This window comes from Salmo trutta, chromosome 2 (assembly GCF_901001165.1).
Source record: "Salmo trutta chromosome 2, fSalTru1.1, whole genome shotgun sequence".
NCBI lineage: Eukaryota > Metazoa > Chordata > Actinopteri > Salmoniformes > Salmonidae > Salmo > Salmo trutta.
Window position 1 is genome coordinate 12,228,114 of NC_042958.1, and position 26,814 is coordinate 12,254,927.

The 26,814-nt window shown below is 43.4% G+C and overlaps 1 protein-coding gene across 1 annotated transcript in view; it reads right to left on the reverse strand.

The window, feature by feature from the left end:
* prkdc (protein kinase, DNA-activated, catalytic subunit) overlaps nt 1-26,814 on the reverse strand; it is a 53,899-nt gene that overhangs the window by 19,823 nt on the left and 7,262 nt on the right. Inside the window, exons 12-49 of the mRNA XM_029694181.1 lie at nt 26,274-26,438; nt 25,901-26,069; nt 25,458-25,507; nt 23,243-23,386; nt 22,646-22,795; nt 22,354-22,472; nt 21,946-22,105; nt 21,567-21,632; nt 21,341-21,460; nt 21,023-21,182; nt 20,751-20,857; nt 20,571-20,661; nt 19,993-20,156; nt 19,601-19,753; nt 15,977-16,084; nt 15,525-15,751; nt 15,297-15,391; nt 14,981-15,083; nt 14,722-14,855; nt 10,769-10,999; nt 10,368-10,594; nt 9,812-10,020; nt 9,456-9,588; nt 9,102-9,260; nt 8,575-8,778; nt 8,191-8,379; nt 7,938-8,042; nt 7,413-7,580; nt 6,692-6,819; nt 6,391-6,598; nt 5,830-6,011; nt 5,466-5,634; nt 4,763-4,828; nt 4,585-4,648; nt 4,309-4,457; nt 3,859-3,999; nt 3,435-3,554; nt 3,123-3,266 (exon numbers count right to left, since the gene is read on the reverse strand). Coding sequence (XP_029550041.1) covers nt 3,123-3,266; nt 3,435-3,554; nt 3,859-3,999; nt 4,309-4,457; nt 4,585-4,648; nt 4,763-4,828; nt 5,466-5,634; nt 5,830-6,011; nt 6,391-6,598; nt 6,692-6,819; nt 7,413-7,580; nt 7,938-8,042; nt 8,191-8,379; nt 8,575-8,778; nt 9,102-9,260; nt 9,456-9,588; nt 9,812-10,020; nt 10,368-10,594; nt 10,769-10,999; nt 14,722-14,855; nt 14,981-15,083; nt 15,297-15,391; nt 15,525-15,751; nt 15,977-16,084; nt 19,601-19,753; nt 19,993-20,156; nt 20,571-20,661; nt 20,751-20,857; nt 21,023-21,182; nt 21,341-21,460; nt 21,567-21,632; nt 21,946-22,105; nt 22,354-22,472; nt 22,646-22,795; nt 23,243-23,386; nt 25,458-25,507; nt 25,901-26,069; nt 26,274-26,438 — 5,481 coding nt within the window. The remainder of the gene's footprint in view (nt 1-3,122; nt 3,267-3,434; nt 3,555-3,858; nt 4,000-4,308; nt 4,458-4,584; nt 4,649-4,762; nt 4,829-5,465; nt 5,635-5,829; nt 6,012-6,390; nt 6,599-6,691; nt 6,820-7,412; nt 7,581-7,937; nt 8,043-8,190; nt 8,380-8,574; nt 8,779-9,101; nt 9,261-9,455; nt 9,589-9,811; nt 10,021-10,367; nt 10,595-10,768; nt 11,000-14,721; nt 14,856-14,980; nt 15,084-15,296; nt 15,392-15,524; nt 15,752-15,976; nt 16,085-19,600; nt 19,754-19,992; nt 20,157-20,570; nt 20,662-20,750; nt 20,858-21,022; nt 21,183-21,340; nt 21,461-21,566; nt 21,633-21,945; nt 22,106-22,353; nt 22,473-22,645; nt 22,796-23,242; nt 23,387-25,457; nt 25,508-25,900; nt 26,070-26,273; nt 26,439-26,814) is intronic.

The window sequence follows — 26,814 nt, forward strand, 5'->3', positions numbered from 1 at the left end:
TATCTGATTCTCTGTAATAATGGTATGGGCATAATAATGCATTTTATTTTGTAAAGTGGTTTCTAGCATCAAACACAACAACATTTTCAGTCACCTCCTTGTCTGAAGGACGAGTGGATAAACAGGTTAAGCCCTGTACTCTGTTTTTTTTCAAAAGTCTCATGGAATGTAGGCCTTCATTGAACAGCACACATTGGCTGCTACTGTAGGCTGAAATATACAGCTATTTCCATGTTAAAATGTTATGGGAAGCATTTTCTCCATTGTTTATTTTATTGTAGGCCACTCTGGTGGGCCTACATTATGATCAAAACAGAAAAAAAATGCCTACTTGGCCACTGTTAAAACTGTAACCCTCTTACATCTAACCCTCTTACATCGCTCCAATATCCAATGATAGGGCGTGGCGCGAATTACAAACTCCTCAAAAATCCCAAAACTTCAATTTTTCAAACATATGACTATTTTACACCATTTTAAAGACAAGACTCTCCTTTATCTAACCACACTGTCCGATTTCAAAAAGGCTTTACAACGAAAGCAAAACATTAGATTATGTCAGGAGAGTACCCAGCCAGAAATAATCACACACCCATTTTTCAAGCTAGCATATAATGTCACAAAAACCAAAACCACAGCTAAATGCAGCACTAACCTTTGATGATCTTCATCAGATGACACTCCTAGGACATTATGTTATACAATGTTTTGTTCAATCAAGTTCATATTTATATCAAAAACCAGCTTTTTACATTAGCATGTGACGTTCAGAACTAGCATACCCACCGAAACTTCCGGTGAATTTACTAAATTACTCACGATAAACGTTCACAAAAAACATAATTATTTTAAGAATTATAGATACAGAACTCCTTTATGCACTCGCTATGTCAGATTTTAAAATAGCTTTTCGGTGAAAGCACATTTTGCAATTTTCTGAGTAGATAGCCCGGCCATCATGGCTAGCTATTTTGACACCCACCAAGTTTGGCACTCACCAAACTCAGATTTACTATAAGAAAAATTGAATTACCTTTGCTGTTCTTCGTCAGAATGCACTCCAAGGACTTCTACTTTACACCCAATGTTGTTTTGGTTCCAAATAATCCATAGTTATATCCGAATAGCGGCGTTTTGTTCTTGCGTTCAAGACACTATCCAAAGGGTGACGCGCCGGCGCATATCGTGACAAAAAAATTCTAAATATTCCATTACCGTACTTCGAAGCATGTCAAACGCTGTTGAAAATCAAATTTTATGCGATTTTTCTCGTAAAATAGCGATAATATTCTGACCGGGAGACGTTGTTTTCGATCAAAGACTGAAAATGTAAAATGGACTCTTCACGTGCACGCGCGCACCCGTGTCATTGTTCTCAGATCGACCACTATCCAAATCCCCTACTGTTTTTCACCCAGGGACTGCAGAGTTATCATTCCCCGTTCTGGCGCCTTCTGAGAGGCATTTTGTTCTTGCGTTCAAGACACTATCCGAAGCCTATGGGAGCCTTAGAAAATGTCACGTTACAGCAGAGATCCTCTGTTTTCGATAAAGAGGCTATAGAAGGCCAAGAAATGGTCAGAGAGGGCACTTCCTGTATAGAATCTTCTCAGGTTTTGGCCTGCCATATGAGTTCTGTTATACTCACAGACACCATTCAAACAGTTTTAGAAACTTTAGGGTGTTTTCAATCAATTATATGCATATTCTAGTTTCTGGGCAGGAGTAATAACCAGATTAAATCGGGTACGTTTTTTATCCGGCCGTGAAAATACTGCCCCCTATCCTAAACAGGTTAAAGCTGGTACAGCCTCTGTGTTCACAGTAAATGCGTGCTGAGATGAGATTGGAGATGTTGGTTAGAGCTGCCTGGCCCTATAAAAAACACTCACAAAGTGTGAGTTTGCTATTCACAAGAAGCATTGCCTGATGTGAACCATTCCTCGACCAAAAGAGATCTCAGAAGACCTAAGATTAAGAATTCTTGACTTGTGTAAAGCTGAAAAGGGTTGCAAAAGTATCTCTAAAAGGCCACGGTAACACAAATTGTCTATAAATGGAGAAAGTTCAGCACTGTTGCTACTCTCCCTAGGAGTGGCCATCCTGCAAAGATGACTGCAAGAGCACAGCGCAGAATGCTCAATGAGGTTAAAAAGAATGCTAGAATTTCAGCTAAAAACGTACAGAAATTTCTGGAACATGCTAACATCTCTGTTGACGAGTCATCGATACGTAAAACACTAAACAAGAATGGTGTTCATAGGACACCACGGAAGAAGCCACTGCTGTCCAAAAAAAAACATTGCTGCACGTCTGATGTTTGTAAAAGTGCACCTGGATGTTCCACAGCGCTACTGGCAAAATATCCTCTGGACAGATTAAACTACAGTTGAGTTGTTTGGAAGGAACACGCAACACTATGTGTGGAGAAAAAAAGGCACAGCACACCAACATCAAAACCTCATCCCAACTGTAAAGTATGGTGGAGGGAGCGTCATGGTTTGGGGTTGCTTTGCTGCCTCAGGGCCTGGACAGCTGTCTATCATCTACGGGAAAATGAATTCCCAAGTTTGTTAACATTTTGTAGGAGAATGTTACGCTATCTGTCCGCCAACTGAAGCTCAACAGAAGTTGTGTGATGCAACAGGACAACGACCCAAAACACAGAAGTAAATCAACAACAGAATGTCTTCAACAGAAGAAATATTGCTAAACTGAAACAGTTTTGTAAAGAGGAATGGTCCAAAATTACAGAAAACATTTGGTTGAGGTTATTGCTGCCAAAGGAGGGTCAACCAGTTATTAAATCCAAGGGCTCACATACTTTTCCCACCCTGCACTGTGAATGTTTACACAGTGTGTTCAATAAAGATATGAAAATGTATAATTGTTTGTGTGTTAATAGTTTAAGCAAACTGTGTTTGTCTATTGTTGTGACTTAGATGAAGATCAGATCAAATTTGATGACCAATTTATGCAGAAATCCAGGTATCCCAAAGGGTTCACATACTTTTTCTTGCCACTGTAGCAGAATCAACTAATTTGAAGGGGTGTCCACATACGTTTGTATATATAATGTAGCTCAATGAGAAAAGGGGTGAAAAGAAGACATGGGTAAGAACCTTGGGGGTGGCCAGGCCAATCCAGGAGAGCACTGTGACCACTATGTCCACCACCATGAAGTGGATCCCTTCACCCCCATTGTTCCCAGAGACCACCAGCTGTAGGAGCGGCCCCAGCCACAGCCTGGCGTATGGACGGAAAACCTGCAGAACAACAGCGTCAAGACCATCAGAAACAGTATGTTGAAACCATACCTGCCAATCTTGATTTGAAATACAAATGGGAAAAACAGGAATGAGGAAGGGTAAACTCAGGGGAAAAATAAATTGTTGGCAGATATTGTTAGAGGATGGATGGATGGGTGGCCTCACCTCCTCTGTGTTGATTATCAGCTTTGCGATGAAAAGTCGGATATTTAGCGGTGTGGCTGGATTTGCCAACTTTCCTTGCAGGAACTTCATCCAGGGTGGGAGTTCACTGGGTACGCTTCCCTAGACCACACAGAAGACAAGACAACATGTTAGAATGGGTCCCAATCCTAAAAATATACTATCAACCTTTCTCCAACTGCAGTAGACAGACTTGTGCAGAATTCCAAATCCACCCCCAGCCCCTACTCCCTGTAGATCTGATGAGGACTGGATATGTGGAATCCATATTGCAAAAAGTCGACCAGAGGGCAAGATTAAGCCATAATAATGCTTATATCTATCAAATCCTCTCAGATCTACAAGAGTGCCTGGGGTTTAGGGGCTAAGTGGTCAGTGTGGAATGGAGCAGTGGAATGGAGCAGACCTGTTCAACTCTGGGAGTGATGTTGTTCCTCTGCATGTGGCCCACCAGAGACGTCATGGCCGCCATGCACTCGTGTTGGTTCAGTTCATCCATCTCCAGGTCCGCCGTCTCCTCCTGAGCCGAAATGGTCTCTGCTCGTTCCTGAGGTAATTCCAAAAACAGTCAAACATACCCAATAAAAAGATACAACAGAGTTTGTAGGCTCTTTGTGTATATTTATATCCAAAGAGACACACAGCTGTTCCTTCTGCTAAAGGTGCTTCCACTAAGTATTAACTCAGTATATCTTTAGGATATCTTAAATATTGTATATGTACTTATAAAATGTGTATAATAAAGGTAAGGGGCCTGTTTGGGGATGGGACAAGAGTCTATCCCATGGATACACTCAAACCCTAACCCATGTAAAAGCAACCCTGGTGCATGGAGAGAGACAGCGGTCGGACTGACCCTCTTCCTGACTGTGCAACTTTGCCCCGCAGGATTCTGGGAATTGTAGGAGAAGCTCTGGACTCCGGTTGAGAAGTCAAACTGACTCATCTCCTCACTCAGACTGCTGTCAGCCATGTAGGACTGAGAGGAGAGGTATACTGGCTCCTCTGATGGGCAGAGACAACACGGATAGAAAGGTTAAATATAGAGACAACTGTTACTTCCGACAATGTAACGTGAAGTATACTAAGGAACCTCAACTGAATATCAGGTGGAGATGCAGATTCATCCTACCTCCGTTCTCCTCGCTCACTTCTTTCCGAATCATGACGTATTTCTTCTTCCTCTCCATAGGAACCTATAGGGAGAATGAGAAGGCTATGCTCAGATGACTGACATCGCTCAGATGACTGACATCACTCCGATTACTCACTGATGTCATCTCATCAGTGGGAAAAAGAAAACAATATACCTCGATTTCAATAGGGAATCTGTACGTCCTTTGGTTATCAATGAGATTCTCGAATATGAATTGATTCTGGGGGAAAGAACAGAAGAACATACATTATTGATTTGTATTGTAGAATTGATAATGTGAGATGAGCCTGGTACTTCTATACCCATACCATTTAGCAATTTTATTTCATCACAGGACAAAAGTACATCGTTTATAGGTTTTTATAAACTGAGTGTATATATTATAATGCACACTCTAGAATACCCTTCAAGCCAATCAGAAACAAGTATTCAACAATGCCATGGTATAACTTGTATTATAAACTGGGTGGTTCGAGCCCTGAATGCTGATTATATCTGTGGTATATCAGACCGTATACTACTGGTATGACAAAACATGTATTTTTACTGCTCTAATTACATTGGTAACCAGTTTATAATAGCAATAAGGCACCTCGTGGGTTTGTGATTTATGGCCAATATACCACGGCTAAGGGCTGTGTCCAGGCACTCCACGTTGCGTCGTGCTGACGAACAGCCCTTAGCCGTGGTTTATTGGCCATAAACCACACCCCCTCGGGAATTACTGCTTAAATATACAACTGGATAAAATCTGCAACGCAGTTTGGTTGAATTAACCCTTTAGTATGGCATGACAATGACTATAGGAATTGGCTATACAGCACAAACAGATCTGGGACCAGGCTACTTTGTATCACCTTCTCAGGTTTCTCTGTGAAGAGGAAGCCTTGGTAGAACTTGGTCTCGTTGAAGCTACAGCTGATGACTGCGATGGCACAGTTATACGCAGCACAATGGTACTGCCTCCTGATCTCCAAGAGCTGAGTTTCTCCTGTCATGTTCTCCGTGAAGGCTTCGAAGCATGACCTAAAGGGAAATTACAACTGGATTTAGCAACACAAACAGATTAAACTACACGACTGGAGAAATTCATTGAGTACCATTTTTATTTATTTTGTACCCCTTGACAAGTTAGGGGTGAATATATATTTCATGGATGGCTATATTGGAACTTTTTATGGATAGCACCTTTAAAAAGATACAACTTGTCGGTGGACTTACTTGATGAGAGTCTTTGACAGCTCGTTGCCCTCTGTTCTGACTGTGGTTCCACAGTAGGCCTGGTTGATCTGAGAGTCTTTGGAGTAAACCTCCTCTTTAGGCAGACGAGAGTAGAGCAACTCCATCAGTTTGTAGCAGCCATTCTTCTTAATCAACTGGGCCTCATAAGCCGCTTCGTTGGACTGAAAAAAAAGGTCAGAAACATATTTTTTAAACGGTTAAAATGTTTTTCAACTCTACGAGAACATCAGAAAAAGCTCAGTTAGGATTAAGTTTATCTGCAAAAAGAAAAAACATTTTCTAATTAGGCTAACTCAAATAACATTTCAAGCCTTACACGTGACAACAGATCTACACCAAAACACTAAGTTCTCTATGTTATTTAAAAATGTTTCCAGACTTTTTCAGTAAAGCACACATGTCCCGCCATATAGCAGATTAAAGCAATGAGCCTTGTAGATTCCACAAAAGCCAAAGCTCTCTACACTTAACATTAAAGTTCCACCACGGTAAAACACTGCAGAATATTAAATACAGATAACAAGAAAGCAACCAACAGACCTTGGTGAAGCGAGCGAGCAGCGCCGGCAAGATGTCAGAGACGTTAGCGCTGAAGAATTCAGCCAGGGCTTTAGGGCTGCAGTAAGAGGCTAACGGTAGCAGCACTCTCTCCAGCATGGCTTGGAGCATGGAGGGGACAGGCACGTCACCCTGCTGGATGGTCTTGTACACGGCGCATAGCAGCTGCACCAGCCGCTCATCGCTGGACCTGCTCACACACAAAACAGTTTTCAATCCACCTTACACTTGGAGAAACCAACACTGATCTAAACACGGTGGGGGAAATAAGTGCCTCACTCACCGTCTAGCAATTCTTTGGAAACACGTTTGGAACAATTCCTCCATAATGTGCTTTGTATCACGGCACAGAACTCCGGCCATTAATTTCAGCAGAAGAGGACTTTGAGAGAGTTCTAGGGCATCCAAAAACTGAAAAGGAGTGACATTCATGATAAATGTACAAGAATAATTCAAGATATCATTAAATATATGTGGCGGGAATCAAACCCAGAACTATGAGCCCACCAACTGAGCCATTAAAACACTACTGGTCTATCGAAGTGTCCACTTCTCTACCCCCTTATGGATTTAAAGTGGACTGGCGTAAGAACAATGTTGGAGAGAATTGGACTTAACCATTAAAGTTGATGGCAGACCAGAGTTCAAATATAGGTGTATTTGAGTATTTGTTTTTTAAATTATAATTTTTTTGTGTAGTGAGTATGTTCAAATAATGTGTCCCGAATCAACTACTTCTATTGGAAATATTTGAAAGTATTTTTGTAGTATGTTAGTATGTTAAATACTATTTATAAATACCTAGGTTAAATGCATGGGAATGTATATAAGTCAGTGTATTTGAGTATTTTCAAATACTTTCCAAGTGTATTACAAATACATTCCAATATTCAACTACTTGTATTTTCAAATAAATAATATTGAAATACTTACTTCCAAATGTCTTTGAAAGTAATTGAAATACCCTAAATACTATTTTTGAACCCAGGTCTGGTTGACCTTACCTTTCGAAGACAGTCCATGTAGTTGTTGCGGTGTAGGGAGCCGCGGGTGAACTCGTCTGACTGCATCGGGAAATGGGATGCCACCAGGGCCTCCAGGGATGTCTGCAGCTGGGCCAGGGGCTCCTCCGGCAGGGTGGTGAAGAATGGCAGCATGATCAGTGCCTGGCTCTGAAGAGTGGTGGGGTTAAAGGGATAGTTAACTCAAAACAGTGATTAACATTTTTCCTCTTCCCTTGACTATAGGTAAGCCAGTTTTCCATGACTATGAGTCAATCCCATAGCACTTGTTGACAAGATTAAGGACTTAGTATTGTAGTGTGGCTTATGTTCCCAACCTGGCCATCCATGCTACCACAGCCAGTTAATTATCCACAGCTACCAAATGACCCTTCTCCCATCCCCAGCAACTCGGTTTTCAGTGAACATACCTTGTAAAACAGGGCTTTAAAAAAATAAAAATAATTTTAGATACCAAGAAACAAAATCAGGAAGATTAAATTGATTAAAACGACCTTAATGCTTTACCTTGAGATTCAACGGCAGGGCCATGTCAACGATGAGAGTAGTGAACGTGGAGAACACCATTTGGAATGCTTGGTGGCCGGCATTGGAGCACACAGACGAATCAATCTGCACAGAATTAGATATACATATAGTTATAATGAACAGTTAGATAAACTCATATAGGTTAAACACGAGCTAAAACCTGGGTCCAAAAATACAATGAAAACATGTTTAAAAAGATGAAAAGAAGCCTATATCTCTGGCTATGCTGCACCTGTAGAACCTTGGAGAGCAATGTGAGGGTGGCGGTTTTACTTTCTGACGTGGAGGCGTTGTTGCCCCACCACGGTCTCAGCAGCTCCCATCTCTGCAGTACCCGCTCCACCAGCCGACTGCCCTGGCTCTTCCTCATCGAGCGCTCCCGGAAACTGTGGTCCAGCATGCCGTTCAGCAGCACGCTAACCTGTAGCAAGGACACCAAAGAAATGTACAAATGTGTTCCACAACACTTTTTGGTCATCTTGCTTAGAGAGAGATATACTTTGTCCATTTTCTTGGTAGGTCATGGAAATGTGTCATTCGCTTTCAACCCAACCCCTGACATTTGAACGAAGGTTTGATTCTAAATAATTTATTAGATGAGACCACTACTACTCACCATGCTAGGGTTTTGGGTGGCGGCTTTCATGAGCAGTGTTACGGTGGTATCCAGGTTACTGAGCAGCTCTGCATTGAGCGTCATCTGGAAGAGGCTGTAGAAGTACTCTCCATGAGAGAAGCTGAGGAAGTTCTGCTTGCGGCTACCCGCCAGAGGCACAGACAGCATGATTGTGTTCAAAAGCAGCTCTACCAGCTGCTCACTCTGCCAGAATGACGACAGAACACAAACAGGTAAGCGCAGCAGAGACAGAGTTTGATGAAGTACTTGAGTCAAACCGCAATCTGTGACCACTCTCAAATTCATAGCTGGAGCTATGAATACAATCATTGACTATCTACGAGATTAAAGTTTTAAACATATTTGGAAGCTATACATTGTTTGTTTACAAAAAGATTAAAAAGAAACAGAAGCCTGCCATGTAAGCAGCAAACTGCCAGAGGGCATTGATGTTGCTCTGTTGGCCTTAGTACCAAGCCGGCAAAACAATCTAGGGGAAAGACTGGATTAGGCTAGGTGGTTCCAACCTGTCCACCCAGGGAGAAGGCCAGCTGCACCAGTCCGTCGGCTAGCCTCCTGCTGCTCACGTCCATGGAAGGGAGGGCCTTCCTCTCCTCTCCGGGGGCGATGCCTTTGTATACCGCCAGGAGGAGTTTGGATCCCAGGGACTGTGAGTAACTGAGATCCTTTAACATACAGCAGAGAGAACAGTCACATATTGAAGAGATTTCAACAAGAGGGAAGGTGTGTCATATTTACTATTTGTGCACTACAAGACAACAATTGAACTCTGGCCTTAGTAAAGCTGGGCCTAAATGTTTCAGCAGCATCAGGTAGATCAGTAAGACAGGGGTAAGGAGAGAAAGAGAAAGAAAGAGTACCTGGCTGTGCAGAAGGGAGCTGAGGAAGCCTGCTTTGTGAATCTGTTTGCAGGCAGAGAGAAGCATCTCCATATTGGCATGGCTGGTACGAGTGTCTGGATGGTAAAGGTCCACGCGACACAAGTCCTCCACTCTGAAGACAACACAAACCCATTATTAATCATCATTCCTACACTATGATTTGCTCTGTGGTCTGATGATTTCCTGAAGAAAATTAATGATAGAACGCCTATAAAGCCCATAGTTGTCTAGCTAACATGTTTAAAGGGCTACTTAGAAACAACAATGGTCTAGGGGTTGGTTTGGGACTGAACTGATCTTAACCTAAACAGAGGACTAAGCAACACCATACAGACCTTTGCTGGGATATCCTCTTCCTGAGGCTGTCCTCCAGATCCTCTCTGTAGGGTGAGACCAGCAGGGCCTTCAGCAGGGGAACACACACCTCTGGCAGGCGCTTCATCACTTCCAGGTCAGCCATGTTGAAGCCGATAGACGAGGGCTCACAGACAGTCAGAGCCACCAGCTCCAAAAAGGCAGAGTCAAACAGATCCTTCTCCAGTAGCTAGGGACAGGGTTAAAACAGGTATTTATCAGTTTATTTCTACAAGTAAATTGTCTTGCAAGTTTCTAGAAGGCAGCAAACGAAGACCCATGATACAATACGTAATCAACAATACAGCGAGACAGTGGGCATTAAAATGATAAAGGGATACATTTGACACTTTTCTGACACTTTATCCTCCCCCAAGAATACATGTAGCTTGTGACTGCATGGGGGAATTGTCAGCAATTTAGAGGTTATGTACATACATTTTCCAGGAAGAGTTTTGTCTTGTTGGACACTAGCACAGAAACAAGTTGCCCATAAATGTCTACAAAGCCAAAAATATACATAAAGTAAGCCTTCACCTTCCAAAAGTCCTGTTGGCATTTGACCAGTACCACCGTGGCAAACTCCATGAGTCGTACGATGATGGTGCACTTGCTGTAGTTGTACTGGTCTCTCTCTCTGGGACTGAAAAGGGAGATTCTCTGGCCTGCTCTGAAACAGCCCTCTGCTGCCTCCAGCTCCTTGGTGGCCAGTTCAGCAAGGAAGAACCCCAAGGCATTCAAAAAGCTGGATTTCTCATCAGAGCCTAAGAATAAAGAAAAAACTTGTGACCGAAATGCAAGTGTGACCATACTGGATTCAAACCCAGGTCTCCTGTGTGTCACGCTACTTTGTTAGCCCTCTGAGCTAAAAGCGAGTCCTCGTGTCTCAGGCAAGGTCCCTCATCATACGAGTGTGGCTCACCAGTGAGTTTACTCACCTAGTATCTGCTGGGGCTTGATGATATGTAGGCCAATGAATGTGTTGTAGCAGTCGAGGGCGGCCAGCAGCAGGTCCATCCACTGCAGCGCGGCCCTGACGGTGAAGGGGCCGGCCAGGTACCCGAGGGTGGGCTGGGAGAGCAGCCCTCCACCCTCCAGCCTGGAGATGAGGAAGCCCACACCATGCTGCTGCAACAGCTCCTGCAGCCATTGGGATGGAGACCTCTCTCCTACAGACAAGAAGAGTCTCATTAAGATCTTTGCGGGCTATACTAAGCCTTGTCTCAGGGTTGTAAGTTGGTGGTCTGTTGATATCCCTCTAGTGGTGTGGGGGCTGTGCTTTGGCAAAGTGGGTGGGGTTATATCCTGCCTGGTTGGCCCTGTCCGGGGGTATCGTCAGACGGGGTCCCAGTCAGTGGTGGAAAAACTACCCAGTTGTCATACTTGAGTAAAAGTAAAGATACCTTAATAGAAAATGACAAGTAAAAGTGAAAGTCACCCAGTAAAATACTATCTGAGTAAAAGTCTAAAAGTATTTGGTTTTAAATATACTTAAGTATCAAAAGTAAATGGAATTGCTAAAAGTACAAACCAAACAGCAACATTTTCTTGTTTTTATTTTATTTACGGATAGCCAGGGGCACGGTTCAACACTCATTTACAAACAAAGCATTTGTGTTTAGTGAGTCCTCCAGATCAGAGGCAGTAGGGATGACCTGGGATGTTCTCTGTTTAGTGAGTCCTCCAGATCAGAGGCAGTAGGGATGACCAGGGATGTTCTCTGTTTAGTGAGTCCTCCAGATCAGAGGCAGTAGGGATGACCAGGGATGTTCTCTGTTTAGTGAGTCCTCCAGATCAGAGGCAGTAGGGATGACCAGGGATGTTCTCTGTTTAGTGAGTCCACCAGATCAGAGGCAGTAGGGATGACCAGGGATGTTCTCTGTTTAGTGAGTCCTCCAGATCAGAGGCAGTAGGGATGACCAGGGATGTTCTCTGTTTAGTGAGTCCTCCAGATCAGAGGCAGTGGGGATGACCAGGGATGTTCTCTGTTTAGTGAGTCCTCCAGATCAGAGGCAGTGGGGATGACCAGGGATGTTCTCTGTTTAGTGAGTCCTCCAGATCAGAGGCAGTAGGGATGACCAGGGATGTTCTCTGTTTAGTGAGTCCTCCAGATCAGAGGCAGTAGGGATGACCAGGGATGTTCTCTGTTTAGTGAGTCCTCCAGATCAGAGGCAGTAGGGATGACCAGGGATGTTCTCTGTTTAGTGAGTCCTCCAGATCAGAGGCAGTAGGGATGACCAGGGATGTTCTCTGTTTAGTGAGTCCACCAGATCAGAGGCAGTAGGGATGACCTGGGATGTTCTCCGTTTAGTGAGTCCATCAGATCAGAGGCAGTAGGGATGACCAGGGATGTTCTCTGTTTAGTGAGTCCGCCAGATCAGAGGCAGTAGGGATGACCTGGGATGTTCTCTGTTTAGTGAGTCCGCCAGATCAGAGGCAGTAGGGATGACCAGGGATGTTCTCTGTTTAGTGAGTCCGCCAGATCAGAGGCAGTAGGGATGACCTGGGATGTTCTCTGTTTAGTGAGTCCGCCAGATCAGAGGCAGTAGGGATGACCTGGGATGTTCTCTGTTTAGTGAGTCCTCCAGATCAGAGGCAGTATGGATGACCAGGGATGTTCTCTGTTTAGTGAGTCCGCCAGATCAGAGGCAGTAGGGACGACCAGGGAGGTTCTTTGTTTAGTGAGTCTGCCAGATCAGAGGCAGTAGGGATGACCTGGGATGTTCTCTGTTTAGTGAGTCCTCCAGATCAGAGGCAATAGGGATGACCAGGGATGTTCTCTGTTTAGTGAGTCCTCCAGATCAGAGGCAGTAGGGATGACCTGGGATGTTCTCTGTTTAGTGAGTCCTCCAGATCAGAGGTAGTAGGGATGACCTGGGATGTTCTCTGTTTAGTGAGTCCGCCAGATCAGAGGCAGTAGGGATGACCTGGGATGTTCTCTGTTTAGTGAGTCTGCCAGATCAGAGGCAGTAGGGATGACCTGGGATGTTCTCTGTTTAGTGAGTCCGCCAGATCAGAGGCAGTAGGGATGACCAGGGATGTTCTCTGTTTAGTGAGTCCGCCAGATCAGAGGCAGTAGGGATGACCTGGGATGTTCTCTGTTTAGTGAGTCCTCCAGATCAGAGGCAGTAGGGATGACCTGGGATGTTCTCTGTTTAGTGAGTCCACCAGATCAGAGGCAGTAGGGATGACCTGGGATGTTCTCTGTTTAGTGAGTCCTCCAGATCAGAGGCAGTAGGGATGACCTGGGATGTTCTCTGTTTAGTGAGTCCGTCAGATCAGAGGCAGTAGGGATGACCTGGGATGTTCTCTGTTTAGTGAGTCCTCCAGATCAGAGGCAGTAGGGATGACCAGGGATGTTCTCTGTTTAGTGAGTCCACCAGATCAGAGGCAGTAGGGATGACCTGGGATGTTCTCTGTTTAGTGAGTCCACCAGATCAGAGGCAGTGGGGATGACCTGGGATGTTCTCTGTTTAGTGAGTCCGCCAGATCAGAGGCAGTAGGGATGACCTGGGATGTTCTCTGTTTAGTGAGTCCGCCAGATCAGAGGCAGTAGGGATGACCAGGGATGTTCTCTGTTTAGTGAGTCCGCCAGATCAGAGGCAGTAGGGATGACCTGGGATGTTCTCTGTTTAGTGAGTCCGCCAGATCAGAGGCAGTAGGGATGACCAGGGATGTTCTCTGTTTAGTGAGTCCTCCAGATCAGAGGTAGTAGGGATGACCTGGGATGTTCTCTGTTTAGTAGGTCCGCCAGATCAGAGGCAGTAGGGATGACCTGGGATGTTCTCTGTTTAGTGAGTCCGCCAGATCAGAGGCAGTAGGGATGACCTGGGATGTTCTCTGTTTAGTGAGTCCGCCAGATCAGAGGCAGTAGGGATGACCTGGGATGTTCTCTGTTTAGTGAGTCCGCCAGATCAGAGGCAGTAGGGATGACCTGGGATGTTCTCTTGATAAGTGTGTGAATTGAACCATTTCCTGTTAAAATGTAATGAGTACTTTTGGGTGTCATGGAAAATGTATGGAGTAGAAAGTACACTACATTCCCAAAGAAAATAATGAAGTAAAAGTAGCCAAAACTATAAATAGTAAAGTACAGATACCCTCAAAAACTACTTAAGTAGTACTTTAAAGTGTTTTTACTTAAGTACTTTACACCACTGGTCACAGTGTCACCCAACCCCCCGTCTCAGCCTCCAGTATCTATGCTGCAAGAGTCTATGTCCCGGGGGGCTAGGCTCAGTCTGTTATATCTGGTGTAATTCTCCTGTCTTAACTGGTGTCCTGTGTGAATGTAAGTATGCTCCCCCCCCCTAGCCCTAGTACCATGCCTCAGGACTACTTCACCTGATGACTCCTGGCTGTCCCCAGACCCTGCTGGTCATCTATGAACATCTTGAAGAACAATCTGGCCTTAATGGCCATGTCCACCCAACACCGCCAGAAGAGGACTGACCACCCCCTCAGAGCCTAGTTCATCTCTAGGTTTCTTCCTAGGTTCCTGCCTTTCTAGGGAGTTTTTCCTTGGCCACCATGCTTCTACATCTATATTGTTTGCTGTTTTATTATAAACTTCTATTTACTAAGACACATTTAAATTAAAAAGGTAAAATATTTAAATGTGCAATGTGGTGTGGTGCCAGGGCTTTATAAGTCAATTTGATTGATTGACTGATTGAATAATATTGCCGTAAATAAACAACTTTTCAGGTCAATTGTGTTTGCCCTTTGTCTCGAAGCCATTGAATTGCACATTTAAATATTTTACCTTTTTTATTTAAATGTGTCTTAATAAATAGAAGTTTAAAATAAAATGTTTAAACATACTATAGTTAGAATGTGTTATTGTCACATTTGTCTTTTTACAGAAGAACAGATACAAAGGACAGTTCACCTGGTAGCAGGGGCACAAGCTCGTAGAAGAGCTCCATGCACTTGTGACGGCACTCAGTTTGAGGTCGCCCACACTGCTCCAGAAGCCACATAACAACATCGGACAAACACAGATTTTCATCAGGGGGAAAGCCCCTAGTGGAAAAGAGAGAAGATTTAGTAAATGATACAATTCAAAAATGCTTTAAAACGCAGTTGCGTGTACTTGAAGTCAAAAATGCAACCATCCCAAAAGAGAGCCAGACTAGTACATTGCTAACCTTGGAATCCGCCTCTTGGTGTTCTGCTGATTGAGGTTGGAAGCCTTGTATTTGATGATCCTCTTCAGGTGGTCAATAGCACTTCCACACTGTTGCAAGGTTCCTAAGGAAGTAGAAGGATTGTATTCATCTTTATGGCGATATGGATTTGCGTGATGATGCATATTGTTGGATTTCAGCACCTCAAGATCTTAACTGTATACTATGACCTCTCTGGACACAGGTAAAACCTAATTATTTTGTGGACTTTTGTTCATATTGAACATCATCATTAACTGAATGACAGCACCAACAGGAATTTAGTGACAATCCTTACCCAAGGATCTCTCGTCTGAATGGGCCAGTGCCAGGCTTTCAACGAATACCACCAGTGCTTCAAAGACAAACTGCTCCACCAGGGAATTCTCTTCTCTGCACAGACAAAGCAAACAAAAACAAATTGCAGTCTGTAGTGTAGGCAATCTAGCCACATTTCCTTTATTTCCTAGTATGACTGTCCCGTTTACTGCACTAACACGCTTCACAGAATCAAATAAGATCTTACCTGAATAGTCGGTAGATACTGTTGAAAGCCAGCGCAGCACCCAGCCTCTTAAAACCATTAGGATGCAGGGCCAGGCTGTAGATGCGCTTGAACAGAGACTTGATGTTGGCTGGGCTCTTCTCTTGTTGCTTGGGGGTGGTCTGTTTAATGGACCACTTGATGAACTCGTGAATGCAGCAGCCACAGAAGTCTCGGAGTGTGCTATCCACTGGGTCTATCACGCCATCCTGAAGAAAAACTATATTGTCAGCAACCTTTCATAACAACTGCTGTAGAATAAGTACATTTCAGTTTTACACATTCACTCCTGGTTGAAATACATTTGTGACAAATTGTGGCAACATGGGACCAAAAGCCTTGAAGAACATTGCAGTTGCAACTACTTTTGCTATCAGTTTCACATATTCTATTAAAAATAAAGAGTATTTGAAATTCAGTAGGGGGAGAATTACCATAATAGCCTCCAAAACAGCAACTGTGTCCTGACTTTCAAATGTCTTGTTGTTGGTGAACCAGTGGATGAGCTGCATCACCAGTGGTTCGAAGAGCTGCCTTGTTACCTGAAAACAAAAAGGTTAAAATACATGATTTCTGTAGCATCTACAGTGCATTCGGAAAGTATTCAGACCTTTGACTTTTTCCACATTAGACTTATTCTAAAATGGATTAAAAAGAAAAAATACGCAATCTAACCACAATACCCATAATGACAAAGTAAAATTCAGTTTAATTCTTTAGCAAATAAAAAAATACTGAAATATCACATTTATATAAGTATTTAGACCCTTTACTCAGTACTTTGTTAAAGCACCTTTGGTGGCGATTACAGCCTTGAGTCTTTTTGGCTATGACGCTACAAGCGTCATGTATTTGGGGAGTTTCTACCATTCTTCTCTGCAGATCCTCTCAAGCTCTGTCAGGTTGGATGGGGAGGGTCGCTGAACATTTATTTTCAGGTCTCTCCAGAGATGTTTTATCGGGTTCAAGTCTGGGCTCTGGCTAATCCACTCAAGGACATTCAAAGACTTGTCCCGAAGCCACTCCTGCGTTGTCTTGGCTGTGTGCTTAGGGTCGTTGTCCTATTAGAAGGAGAACCTTTGCCCCAGGCTGAGGTCCTGAGGGCTTTGGAGCAGGTTTTCATCAAGGATCTCTCGGTACTTTGCTCCGTTCATCCTCCCTCAATCCTGACTAGTCTCCCAGTTCCTGCTGCTGAAAAACATCCCCAAAGCATGATGCTGCCATCAACATGCTTCACTGTAGGGATGGTGCCAGGTTTCCTCCAGACGTGACGCTTGGCATTCAGGCCAAAGTGTTCCATGTTGGTTTCAATTGACCAGAGAATCTGGTTTCTCATGGTCTGAGAGTCCTTTATGTGCCTTTTGGCAAACTCCGAGTGGGCTGCCATGTGCCTTTTACTGAGGACTGGCTCATTGTTGTCCTTCTGGAAGGTTCTCTGGACAGAGTGACCATCGGGTTCTTGGTCCCCTCCTTGACCAAAGCCCTTCTCCCCTGATTGCTTAGTTTGGCCAGCCAGGCCAGCCCTAGGAAGAGTCTTGGTGGTTCCAAACTTTTTCCATTTAAGAATGATGGAGGGCACTGTGTTCTTGGGGACCTTGAATGCTGCAGAAATGTTGTGTGCCTCGACACAATTCTGTCTCGGAGCTCTACGGACAACTCCTTCAACCTCATGGCATGGTTTTTTCTCTGACATGCACTGTCAACTGTGGGCCCTTACAGTTGAAGTCAGAAGTTTATATACACTTAGGTTGGAGTCATTAAAACTCGTTTTTCATCCACTCCACAAATTTATTGTTAACAAACTATAGTTTTGGTAAGTCGGTTAGGACATCTACTTTGTTCATGACAAGTAATTTTCCCAACAATTGTTTACAGACAGATTATTTCACTTATAATTCACTGTATCACAATTCCAGTGGGTCAGAGATTTACAAACACTAAGTTGACTGTGCCTTTAAACAGCTTGGAAAATTCCAGAAATATATGTCATGGCTTTAGAAGCTTCTGATAGGCTAATTGACATCATTTGAGTCAATTGGAGGTGTACCTGTGGATGTATTTCAAGGCCTGCCTTCAAACTCTGCCTCTATGCTTGACATCATGGGAAAATCAAAGGAAATCAGCCAAGACCTCAGAAAAGAAATTGTAGATGTCCACAAGTCTGGTTCATCCTTGGGAACAATTTCCAAACTCCTGAAGGTACCACATTCATCTGTACAAACAATAGTACGCAAGTATAAAACACCATGGGACCACACAGCCATCATACCGCTCAGGAAGGAGACGCGTTCTGTCTCCTTGAGATCAACGTACTTTGGTGCGAAAAGTGCAAATCAATCCCAGAACAACAGCAAACGACCTTGTGAAAATGGAGGAAATGGGTACAAAAGTATCTATATCCACAGTAAAACGAATCCTATATCGACATAACCTGAAAGGCCACTCAGCAAGGAAGAAGCCACTGCTCCAAAACCGCCATAAAAAAAGCCAGAATACGGTTTGCAACTGCACATGCGGACAAAGATCGTACTCTTTGGAGAAATGTACTCTGGTCTGATGAAACAAAAATAGAACTGTTTGGCCATAATGACCATCGTTGTGTTTGGAGGAAAAAGGGGGAAGCTTGCAAGCCAAAGAACACCATCCCAACCGTGAAGCACGGGGGTGGCAGCATCATGCTGTGGGGGTGCTTTGCTGCAGGAGGGACACTTCACAAAATAGATGGCATGATGAGAATGGAAAATTATGTGGATATATTGAAGCAACATCTCAAGACATCAGTCAGGAAGTTAAAGCTTGGTCGCAAGTGGGTCTTCGAAATGGACAATGACCCCAAACATACTGGCTTAAATGGCTTAAGGACAACAAAGTCAAGGTATTGGAGTGGCCATCACAAAGCCCTGACCACAATCCTATAAACAAAATTTGGGCAGAACTGAAAAAGTGTGTGCGAGCAAGGAGGCCTACAAACCTGACTCAGTTACACCTGCTCTGTCAGGAGGAATGGGCCAAAGTTCACCCAACTTATTGTGGGAAGCTTGTGGAAGGCTACCCGAAACGTTTGGCCCAAGTTAAACAATTTAAAGGCAATGCTACCAAATACTAATTGAGTGTATGAAAACTTCTGACCCACTGGGAATGTGATGAAAGAAATAAAAGCTGAAATAAATAATTCTCTCTACTATTATTCTGACATTTCACATTCTTAAAATAAAGTGGTGATCCTAACTGACCTAAGGCAATTGTTACTAGGATTAAAATGTCAGGAATTGTATTTGGCTAAGGTGTATGTAAACTTCTGACTTCAACTGTATGTAGACAGGTGTGTGCCTTTCCAAATCATGTCCAATCAATTGAATTTAACACAGGTAGAATCCAATCAAGTTGTAGAAACATCTCAAGAATGATCAATGGAAACAGGATGCACCTGGGCTCAATTTCGAGTCGCATCGCAGTCTGAATACTTAGGTAAATAAAGTATCTGTTTTTTATTTTGTATGCATTTCCAAACATTTCAAAAAATGGGGTATTGTGTGTAGATTGTTGAGGATTTATTTATTTAATCCATTTTAGAATAAGGCTGAAACGTAACAAAATGTGGAAAAAGAGAAGGACTCTGAATACCTTCCAAATGCGCTGTATATATAGGCCTTACAAAGTGGTCATGAACGCTACATCAAGCCTAGCGGTTAAGAGCATAAGGCCAGTTACCGAAAGGTTGTTGGTTCGAATCCCTGAACTGATAGGTGAAAAATCCTTGAGCAAGGCACTTCACTCTGATTGCTCCTGTAAGTTGCTCTGGATAAGAGCGTCTGCTAAATGACTGAAATATAAAAATCAAGGCTACATTAAGCCTTAAGCTGATGTTTTGTCTGAAGTTCATCAGGCACAGCTAGAGCCTGGTTCCTTTCTAGGTTTCTGCCTTTCTAGGGAGTTTTTCCTAGACACTTTTGGGGGTTTTAGGCTGGGTTTCTGTATAGCACTTTGTGACAACTGCTAATGTAACAAGGGCTTTATTAAAATAAATGTAATTGATTGAGTTAGACTTCTGGACTAACCTGGTCCACGTCACAGGCGAGCCGGAGCAGCACAGGGAACAGGCGTTTGTGCAGGTTGTACATAGGAAGGCTGCCCTCCTTCCCTTCCACCATCTGAGAACCCTTACCCACCATGTACACCACCAAGCTATGGAGCAACTCACAGGCTGCCACCTGAACACAGCACATACACAACACACAGTAGCAAGTTTAATAACAACTCTTGAGAAGTGCACATTGGAAAAGTGTTGGATCTATTCAACTCAATGCCATGTATAGAGCTATATTGTTTTGACTTATTTCAGGGATCTGCACACATTCACAACAGTCCCAAACTATTAGGTCTATCAGATATATACTTAATCAGATCTTTTTTGCCGTCTAGATTCCTTGTAAAATATATGTTTGTTTACTTTGGTTTGCCTGTCACTTGTGGACAGCGCCAGCTCTGTGATGCGAGGTAGAAAGGGGTCGAGGTAGATGACGGGCTTCATGTCAGCGAAAGGCACAGCGAAGCTCAGTCTTTTCTCAGAGTCCCAGGCCACAAACTTCTTCATCATCTCCTCGGCTGAGGTCGCTGGTGAGAGAATAAGATCCTATATAAACTATAGAAACATACCAAAGGTGATATATAAAGATATGAGGGTATAGCCGACATACAATTAGCTGATATGCGGACGTTCAAACACATCACAGGGGTTTGTGACACCTTAAATGGGGAGGGTGGGCTCGTGGTAACGGCTGGAGTGGAATCAGTGGAATGGTATCAAATACATCAAACACATGTGGTTAATACCATTCACTCTGTTCTAGCCATTATTATGACTCATTCTCCCCTCAGCAGCCTCCTGTGATACACATATTAGGTACACAAACAGTACACACACACACACACACACACACACACACACACACACACACACACACACACACACGTTTGTTCATCGTGTTTAATCAAAGTGGTAGTTGCAAAATACATCTAGATCCTCACCGGTCACCAGATTCCTGTTCAACTGCCCTCCCAGGTGTCCCAGCAACCGCACCACCCTCTTCCTCACCATGGCAATGGGAGAAGCTTCCTCCTGACAAACAAAACATCCTGTAATTAATATTTGAGAAACTTATGCTTCGGTTACTTATAGCCAGGAAAATGACTCCTACTACTTATTACCATGGCAACCTTCTTGGATCTCTTCAGGAGCTTAGCCATCACTTTGCTGTATCCTTTTTCTTTTCCCGTGGATAGAGATGTCACCTCCCAGGGGCTCTCATCTTTGTCTGCAATCAAGACAAAAATGGGAACAGAATTATAGCATACCGTACAAACAAGTATGTCAGATTCCCTGAGGGAAGTACAGCCAAATAGAACAAAGATATTCTTTGTAATTTCCTCTAAACTGAGATAAAGCAAGAATGGATGGATGGAGAGCGAGGTGAAATCACCGTCAGCGGCGGCTGTTTTCAGGTATCCATCGAGGTGGGGCAGGATCTCCCTATAGTATGGCTGCATGGTGTCTCGGGGAATACGTGACGACCACACCTCCAGAGCATCCAGCGCTGCATTGGCCAGTGGGGCGTGGCTCAGGCCCAGCTTCAGAGCCACCTGGGGTACACCAATCACAGAGAGCGGTTAAGTCATCAATTGGGATGAATTGAAAACAGCACCTATACATGTACATGACTTAGTACCAGGTAGGTAGGTATATGTTGAAATGTTTTAGGTAAACCAGTAATAAACCCTCATGAGAGGGAGCAACCCACCTGAAGTGGGGGGATGTATGCCTTGATGTCCAGAGCAACTATGTCATGATGAAGGGAGAGAACAAAGGTCAAGCAGGAGGCCAGGAGCTCATCTTTATACTGCTTCATTCTCACAGCCACCTAAGGAGACAGCGACCATCCAGTACATCACTCTGACCAAACAACATGGCCTTTAACACCGCTCTTCTCGTTCTAGAGTGGATTTAAAAAAGTAGTCGTGCTGTACCTCTTTTCCAAACTTTGAGAAGAGTGCAAAGCAGGCGCTGCTTTGAGCGCTTTTGGGTCCGACACCCTGTTAAAAAAAGTATAGTGTACATCAGCCATCATGTACATCACATCACATGTACATCAGCCATCATGTACATCACATGTAAATCACATATGTACATCAGCCATCAAGTTATAGAACATACAGCTGTATCTACGTGGCATATATAACCTTTAGTTCTAAACTTTTATCCAGTGCAGTGACTGAATAGATAGTGCATATGACCCAAGAGGGAATCAAACCCACGACGCTGGAGTTGCTAGTGCATACAGCGCAAATTATATCAAACATATTTTCAAAGCATAATAATGGGATGGAATTGAAGAACACGGTTTACCTGGAAGTACTTGATTCTCTTGGCTACTTCCATGGAGACAGAGAGTAGCTTGTAGAAGCCACTGACAAGCGGGGCTCTTATGGACTGAAGGATCAGCTCGTGGCTCAAAGGGTACACCCACTGCCCAAAATACTCCAGACGCTTCTTCAGGAGCAACTCACTACAAGGACAAACAGATACAGGCCTCATAATGTAACTAGAGGTACAGACTCAGGTGCCAAACGGGCATACAAATACTCGGCTTGAAAGCACTGGATGATTTAGGCTGCATTGAGGATTCCCCCCCTTCACTGAATAAAAAACAAAGTCACAGATCTGTGCTGTAAAGCCGCTTTCTATGGTTGTTGTTACGCCAGACAGCACACAGAGATCTGGGACCAGGCTAGTGGATGGGGACTGGTACTGTACCTGCAGAAATCAACCAGGTTGATGAAGGCAGTGAAGTCCTTGGGTTTGTTGGGCAGGAGGTGGGCTGTTGGGTCAGAGGACGGCAGAACCATACTGCTGCTGATCTGGTCATCCTGACCCTAAGACCAGATAAACCACGTATTGATCAATGAGAGATCCTCATGTGTTTACAATATCAATTATTTTCACACATGGCACACCTTTATTAATCAGCTAAAGCCGGGACACATCAGTGGTGACCGTTTAAAAAAATGATTCACCACAAATCAAAAGTTATTATCAGAGGTCTCACCTCCTTCTCTGTGTTGACTTTCTGAACTGAGAGGTCCAGCTTCTCTACGATCCTCAGGATGGATTTCACCAGTTCATCATAAAGCAGGCGGCTCAAAGACCTCAGGGTAGCATTCTGGGTTTCAAACCCACTGTCGAGAAACCCAGTGTCCTACAGCAGAGGAAATTTTGAGTCATTGATAGCAAGGAACACTTCATCAACCAACACTGTATGTGGAGGACTAATCTCTCATGGACAGACTACGTAAGCATAAATGGTAGCATCTAACCAAATGATGCACAACTTAAGTTCTGGGTTAACCGAGATTAGTGGAGGACTAACTAGGCTAAGAGAACCAATCTGAACAAGGAAGATTAAAAACATATTTCCCCTTAGAACCAGACCTGGGTTCAAATAGTATTTGTTATCTTTGATAGAACCTGCCTGCAGAGCTAAATGGGCGGCGTACACTTTTAGGACTATTCTACTGGGCCAGGCCAAGCTTAATCAAGTGCAGTTAAAGTATCTGAAAGAGAATAATACTATTTTAACCAGGATCTGCTTAAAACAGCGTCCTAACTGGTTACCACACACACACACACACACACACACACACACCTTTAGATGATCACAGTCCAAGAGACCCCTGAATAGATCCAGGTAGTCGCGACAAGAGGGAACCCTCCATTTCCCAGTCTGCATTTGAGAGGCCTCTGCAGACTCCCCACCAGTCCCGGTGCCACTCTGAGCGTTCTCCCCCTCCTAACAGAACAGTTACCACCATTAACAAGTTCCCACTGACAACAACTGATCCTGACAACTAGAGGTCAACCGATTAATCGGAATGGCCGATTAATTAGGGCCGATTTCAAGTTTTCATAACAATCGGAATCGGTATTTTTGGACGCCGATTTGGCCGATTAAAAAAAACAACATTTAAGACCTTTATTTAACTAGGCAAGTCAGTTAAGAACACATTCTTATTTTCAATGACGGCCTAGGAACGGTGGGTTAACTGCCTTGTTCAGGGGCAGAACGACAGATTTTTACCTTGTCAGCTCGGGGATTTAATCTTGCAACCTTACGGTTAACTAGTCCAAAGCTCTAACCACCTGCTTTACATTGCACTCCACGAGGAGCCTGCCTGTTACGCGAATGCAGTAAGAAGCCAAGGTAAGTTGCTAGCTAGCATTAAACTTATCTTATAAAAAACAATCAATCAATCAAAATCACTAGTTAACTACATATGGTTGATGATATTACTAGTTTATCTAGCCTGTCCTGCGTTGCATATAATCGCTTAGGTACAGGTTGCTCCAACCATAAACATCAATGCCTTTCTTAAAATCAATACACAGAAGTATATATTTTAAACCTGCATATTTAGCTAAAAGAAATCCAGGTTAGCAGGCAATATTAACCAGGTGAAATAGTGTCATTTTGCGTTCACTGCACGCAGAGTCAGGGTATATGCAACAGTTTGGGCCGCCTGGCTCGTTGCGAACTAATTTGCCAGAATTTTACGTAATTATGACATAACATTGAAGGTTGTGCAATGTAACAGGAATATTTAGACTTAGGGATGCCATCCGTTAGATAAAATACGGAACGGTTCCGTATTTCACTGACAGGAAAAACGTTTTGTTTTCGAGATGATAGTTTCCGGATTAGACCATATTAATGACCTAAGGCTCGTATTTCTGTGTGTTATTATGTTATAATTAAGTCTTTGATTTGATAGAGCAGTCTGACTGAGCTATGGTAGGCACCAGCAGGCTCGTAAGCATTGATTGAAACAGCACTTTTGTGCGTTTGCCAGCAGCCCTTCGCAATGCATTGCGCTGTTTATGACTTCAAGCCTATCAACTCCCAAGATTAGGCTGGTGTAACCGATGTGAAATGGCTAGCTAGTTAGCCGGGTACACGCTAATAGCGTTTCAAACGTCACTCGCTCTGAGACTTGGAGTAGTTTTTCCCATTCCTCTGCATGGGTAACGCTGCTTCGAGGGTGGCTATTGTCGATGTGTTCCTGGTTCGAGCCCAGGTAGGAGCAAGGAGAGGGACGGAAGCTATACTGTTACACTGGCAGTACTAAAGTGCCTATAAGAACATCCAATAGTCAAAGGTATATGAAATACAAATCGTATAGAGAGAAATAGTCCTATAATTCCTATAATAACTACAACCTAAAACTTCTTACCTGGGAATATTGAAGACTCATGTTAAAAAGAACCACCAGCTTTCATATGTTCTCATGTTCTGAGCAAGGCACTTAAACGTTAGCTTTCTTACATGGCATATATTGCACTTTTACTTTCTTCTCCAACACTTTGTTTTTGCATTATTTAAACCAAATTGAACATGTTTCATTATTTATTTGAGGCTAAATTGATTTTATTGATGTATTATATTAAGTTAAAATAAGTGTACATTTAGTATTGTTGTAATTGTCATTATTACAAATACATTGTTTTTTTTGTTTTTTTTAAATAGGCCAATTAATCGGTATGTTTTTTTTGGGTCCACCAATAATCGGTATCGGCGTTGAAAAATCATAATCGGTCGACCTCTACTGACAATCCCCCATCCCGCCAACTGACAATATCCCATCCTCCCAACTGACTGACAATACACTATCCTGCCAACTTTCAATCATGGTTAAAGAAAATATACCTTTAAAGTATACCTTTAAATAACAAAACTATGCAACTAAGTAGAGTTGATGAAAACAAGGTCAACAACGCATAGATCACAGTCCATGTAAGGAATGTATGATATTCTCATATTAGAGCATTAAAACAGTGGCAATAATGTAGGGCCAAAATGACCTTACCTCAGGAAGGACAACAGGCTTCGAACAGACACGAATCAAGCCCTGGTGCACTGAAAGGAGAAAAATAAAACAATTCTGGCATAGTGATGCATCAGAAGTTACGGTAACAACAACTTTGACGGCTTAATGAGGCCTTCATAAACCCTTTATAAGGTCGATGTAGATTTTATTAATACTATACACGTACAACAAAGGCTTTAGAAAAATGTCCTTACATCTGGCACTTTGACGATTCTGTCAAAACCCTTTGCAGCCTCTACCTAGCATGGCATTTGTTATTAACAGCCTAAATGATTGTAGCTTAAATGGTTTGTGAAGCAACTATGATGGCTTTATAAAGGGTTTTTGAAGGCCTTCATAAATGGCATATAATATAGGTTAGAGTCTGTGGTGTAAAAACGCTGAACGCGAACACATTGTTTGACTCGGTTTCTTCAACTCACCCACAGAACTTATGAAGCTCCAGAATACTGGACCCTTGGATGCCATGGCGACAAGCACCTTGACGATGGCACGAGTACAGGTGGGCTGCATTCTCACGCTGTACTGAGGGAAGCTGTCGATCTGTACCACCAGGAGGCGCTCTAGCACAGGTGTGTAGACCTCAGGGACCTGTGGGTGCACGACAAACAGTGATATGGTAATGCTAGTCTCTACACCATCCGTAACTAAAGTTACATCGGTCGGAACATAGGAACAATTATTGCAGGGCGCTAGATTTAGCATCACTGATTATTTGGACGAATCACGATTTTGCGGGGGTAGGCATTTTTCAAATTTCGGAAGGGGTTAATTTGGACTGGGTTCTGGGGTTACCTTGTCTAGGTGGATGATGACACTGGCGATGGAGTCCAAGAAGCTGGGGAGCTGGTAAACTTTATCCTCCTCTCCGTCGGACTCCGTGAGGTACATCTGTTTGCAGCGTTGGATCAGCTCTGTGTACATCAGGTCCACGTCTTGAGGGCAAACCACTTTACATGGCTGCAACAGCAACAATTACACAAGAAACGGTTCAGTAATGCAAAATAAACAGTGCACAGGATAAATTGAATATACCACAATTCCAAATGCATGTACATATCAGTGACTAACTGTAGTATAGTACAACATAACAACAAACCAGTGTCATGACGTTGCCCTCTTTGAGTACAGGGAGGACAGTTGACCCCCTCCCCCTTGCACCATCCCCCAACCTACCTCCCCCCACCCAGGCCCTGTGTGAAGGGGTGGTAAAATTCCAGAGGAGAATCTCCGGCCACATGGCCCATAGAGAGACACAGGAAATTCTTCCAACTCACAGAATTGGGGAACCGAACGACATTTATGTTCTGGAGAAGGTATAAAAGATTGGTGAAGA